Raw genomic sequence first — 3817 nt, forward strand, 5'->3', positions numbered from 1 at the left:
CTTCGGCGTGACGATCGACACATGAAAACGATTGAAATGCTTACATATGGACGATTATGAAGTACGAAACACCCCGCCTGACGACCCCACCTGACTACCCCGCCTGACTACCCCACCTGAATACCCCACCTGACTACCCCGCCTGACTACCCCGCCTGACTACCCTACCTGACTACCCCACCTGACTACCCCGCCTGACTAACCCACCGTACCATGTTACCCGTGAAGATCCGAGGTAGAAGAAGCCTTCAGCAACCCATGTTTGCCGTAAGAGGCGACTTTGCTTGTCGTAAGAGGTGACTAACGGGATTAGGTGGTCAGGCTCGCTGACTTGGTTGATGCATGTCATCGTGTCCAAATTGCGTAGATAGATGCTCATGGAATCAATAACTGGATTGTCTGGTCCAGACTTGATTAATTACAGACCGCCGTCATATAGCTGGAATATTGCTGATAGGGGCGTTAAACAACAAACAAACAAGTCCCAGGTACGTTGGGAGGTGTATCGCCAGGATCGTTTGTGGCACTTACTCGACTGTATGGCAGGTTAAGTAGCATAATAACAATCTCACTTTATAACAGCCTGAATATACACATGAATACACGCATGACATGAACGTTATGTTATCAATGAATTAGCAAAATAAATACATAGCCATTTACAGTACGTGACATTTTCAAATTCAAAACCTGTTCAATTAGGAGCTGTTGTCCTGCAAGTAGGCATCGATCTCCTCCGATATGGCGACAGCAACGGCCTGGGTGCCACGGACCATGATGTAGTTCCTGACGTCGATCTGAGATATCTCATCCAGGGTCCTGTATTCATCTGGCATGATGTCACGTGACACATTTGTCGTCACTTCCTGGTTAAGTCCTTTCATCGTAACGTGCATCTTACACAACAATTCCACATTCTTGTTTTCGACTTGTCTGATTTTGTCCGCATAGTCATAGGTATCAAAGCCAGCTTGTTCGAGGAACACTTCAATCTTTGACAACCGTTGAACTTCGTTCAAAAACAGTTCCTCGATCTGAAAAAGAATATATCATCATCATCATATATAAACGTCGTCGTCGTCATCGTGTTTCTAACGTCAACTCATGAATTGTATAAAAAACGTCAACGCCAAGGAATAACCATTCCTGATTGTCAGACGAAACAGATTCCATTGGGCGGAAAAAGCAAAAATAGCAGTGAAAATGTATCCTTGCTATCAAGCAATGGTCTGAGAGGCCACGTGATATAGCTGGAATACCTTCACATGATGATGATGATGATGATGTCGTTGACGTTGACGTTAACGGGAAACGGGACTGTGTGTACATTTAACGCTGAATATCGAACGCCGATATAGCAACTAATTATTAGCAACAAGTCAAGCACATCCAGACATGTACATAATCAACAGTTTATAGAAATATAGAAATCGGATATACCAAAACAAAATACGATGTTGAATAAACGTGCATCACGACGTCACTAAAACCTACCGTTGTTCCGTTAGTGTATGAAGCGCCTGTACTGGGGAAGCCATCGAGGACAATACTGCTTGCCGCATTAGCTACTGACGTGCCTATTCTGGATCGCTGTAAGAAATAAAATAGACAGTATGTGCAACATTCCGGAGCAGACGAGGTAGCTAGATGTCCATGCAGCCTGTGTTAATCTGTCAGGATCGGATGGTAATGTACTCGAATTAGAAAAGCCATTAAGTTAATGCCGTTAGTTCGTCCCTGTGTATTCCTTCTATATTCATCAGTTTCGGTTGTGTCGAACCTCGGATAACACGAATTATTTATATAGGTCCCTTCAACTACGACATATTGTTTGACTGTATGTTAATTGTTTTGGAGAAACAAAATATTACTTTATTTTTATATTATAAGCTTTTCTCTACGTGCTGACGTCACATGTTTAGCTTACTGTGAATACAAACTGTGTTTTTATGAAATGAAGTCGATGTTTCCTGCGGTAGAATGGGACGAGACATGAAACGACCTATATATCTAAAACTAACATTCAATTCTTTCAACGCTATGCCACAACCAGGAAGTGAGATCACGTATGTAGGTAGGTAGGTATAATAATTAAAAAAACTTTTCTTAATCATAATCAAAGAGTCCAGAGTCCATTTAACGCAAGGGTGAGTCAGGTGAGTGGGGTTATATCTGTGATATAATAACTTGACATTAAGTAACACAGGTCTTAGACGTTTAGCAGTTTGATGAAACCCACGTGTCAGGGAATGTTGACAGACCAAGCATCATAATCGGGAGGATTCGAACACATAATCAGCGGATCCAAACTGCTAAGGGACACAACTCTGTAAGTTAGCAATAGTATCGTTGGTACAACAAAATGGCATAAAAGCTACAAGTCATACGACTTACTATTGTGTAAGATGTCTCGTCACACAGACTGACAGCCGTCAGCGCCATGAGTTTCAGTGAAGCTAGCTCCTCGCTGATTGGCTTAGGCGGGACTGTGGGGAGATTCAAGGCTGATCCGGAGATGGGCTGACCCCCTCCGCAAGGGTTGACCCAACGGCCGTCCTCCTCGGGTACCGGTGCAGCGAGCGTTGTTGGAATACGTTGTGACGATAATAGCACCACTGAAATACATACGAAAGTACCAAGACTGTAAGCATGCATCGTATATTATCATACATGACAAGGCTTCAACATATATGTGCCGTACGCGTATTGTGTTGAGAATTAATTCTTTGGACATTCCAAAGGATGCGAAGCAAGATGTGCAATAACAAAAACATATAGAGTGAGTGAGTTGGGTTTTACGGTGTTTCAGTATCACGCCGTGTCAGCACGTTGGGGGGGGGGGGGGGGGGGGGGAAGCCTCAGTAAACAGCGGATCCTGCACAGCTAAGGGACGGAACTGCAAATTGCGGCACGTTAGAATACTTGGCCAGCAGAACAAAACTAATAATTGTAATAGGAAACCTTTCAAAGAGTGAAGTCGCCTTTATAAACTTGTTCGAACATTGTTAAATACACAGGTTTAAGATATGGCTCATCCTCATTAATCCAGGGGAAACACTCGTAAAACGTTACCTTGGCCGATTGAAAGTTATATGTAAAACATTGGCAAAAAAAAAGGTTTCAAATGTTATGCGAAAGGGATAGTAATGGATAAAATTAATGAATAAGTTTTATTTCTAAACTAATGGATCTAGTTCGATGTAGCCGTAATAAATAAAGTTAAAAGCGGTAATATGGTAAATAATTAGCTTAAATTCACATATTCGTGTAACCAACCTGTGGTGATTATAAAAACTGCAAAACACGATTCCATTCTTGTAGAGTTTGCAGGAGAACTTTTACGATGACAGTAAGATAATCACGAAGGTAGGCAAACCAGTATTCCAGTAAGCGATGGGAGAGAACTGATTTCATTGCTATGCTATATGCCATATTTATACAAATATGATAAACCAAACTAGGGATTTCTTGACTGAAATTCTCTTCATCTTGTTCAAACTTTCCGTAAACACTGTTGGGCATTACTTACAGGACAACCAATCACACGCCACCCGCTACGGGAACAGTGACATGAGCATTGTAGGTATGCATTTCATTCAGGTTTTCTCGGCTGTCGTGAACGCAGAGCAATTGGGGTCGCAGACACGGTAATGTTCTCACTTACCTCCCTTCGCCATGTCATGTTGTCAGGAACCCGGCCTACTCCCGGTGAGGCTAGTCGGGTCACCTATTCAGGAATGCCCCCTTCACAGCCATTAGATTTGAATGTGGGACTTTCCAGTACATCGACATAGGTATGACTCGGTTTAAAAAACAT

At 42.5% G+C, this 3817-nt stretch overlaps 1 protein-coding gene across 1 annotated transcript; it reads right to left on the reverse strand.

The window, feature by feature from the left end:
- Positions 1-390: 390 nt before the first annotated feature.
- Positions 391-3382, reverse strand: LOC124113408. Its single transcript, XM_046473739.2, has 4 exons — positions 3277-3382; positions 2395-2615; positions 1495-1590; positions 391-1034 (listed from the first exon to the last, which is right to left on the reverse strand). Exons 1-4 carry the CDS (start codon positions 3311-3313, stop codon positions 699-701), a joined length of 690 nt encoding a protein of 229 aa, XP_046329695.1. The 5' UTR covers positions 3314-3382; the 3' UTR covers positions 391-698.
- Between the last annotated feature and the right edge of the window lie 435 nt (positions 3383-3817).

The sequence above is a fragment of the Haliotis rufescens genome, unplaced genomic scaffold, assembly GCF_023055435.1.
Source record: "Haliotis rufescens isolate VD_foot unplaced genomic scaffold, xgHalRufe1.0.p SCAF_27, whole genome shotgun sequence".
NCBI classification, from domain to species: Eukaryota; Metazoa; Mollusca; class Gastropoda; order Lepetellida; family Haliotidae; genus Haliotis; species Haliotis rufescens.

Bases quoted from the DNA above. Each gene is read 5' to 3' on its own strand.
- LOC124113408 (XM_046473739.2), bottom strand. From the start codon at position 3,313: ATGGAATCGTGTTTTGCAGTTTTTATAATCACCACAG. The intron at 2,616-3,276 runs GTTGGTTACACG...TATGTATTTCAG, and splicing joins AGTTTTTATAATCACCACAG to TGGTGCTATTATCGTCACAA. The intron at 1,591-2,394 runs GTAAGTCGTATG...TATTTCTTACAG, and splicing joins ACGAGACATCTTACACAATA to CGATCCAGAATAGGCACGTC.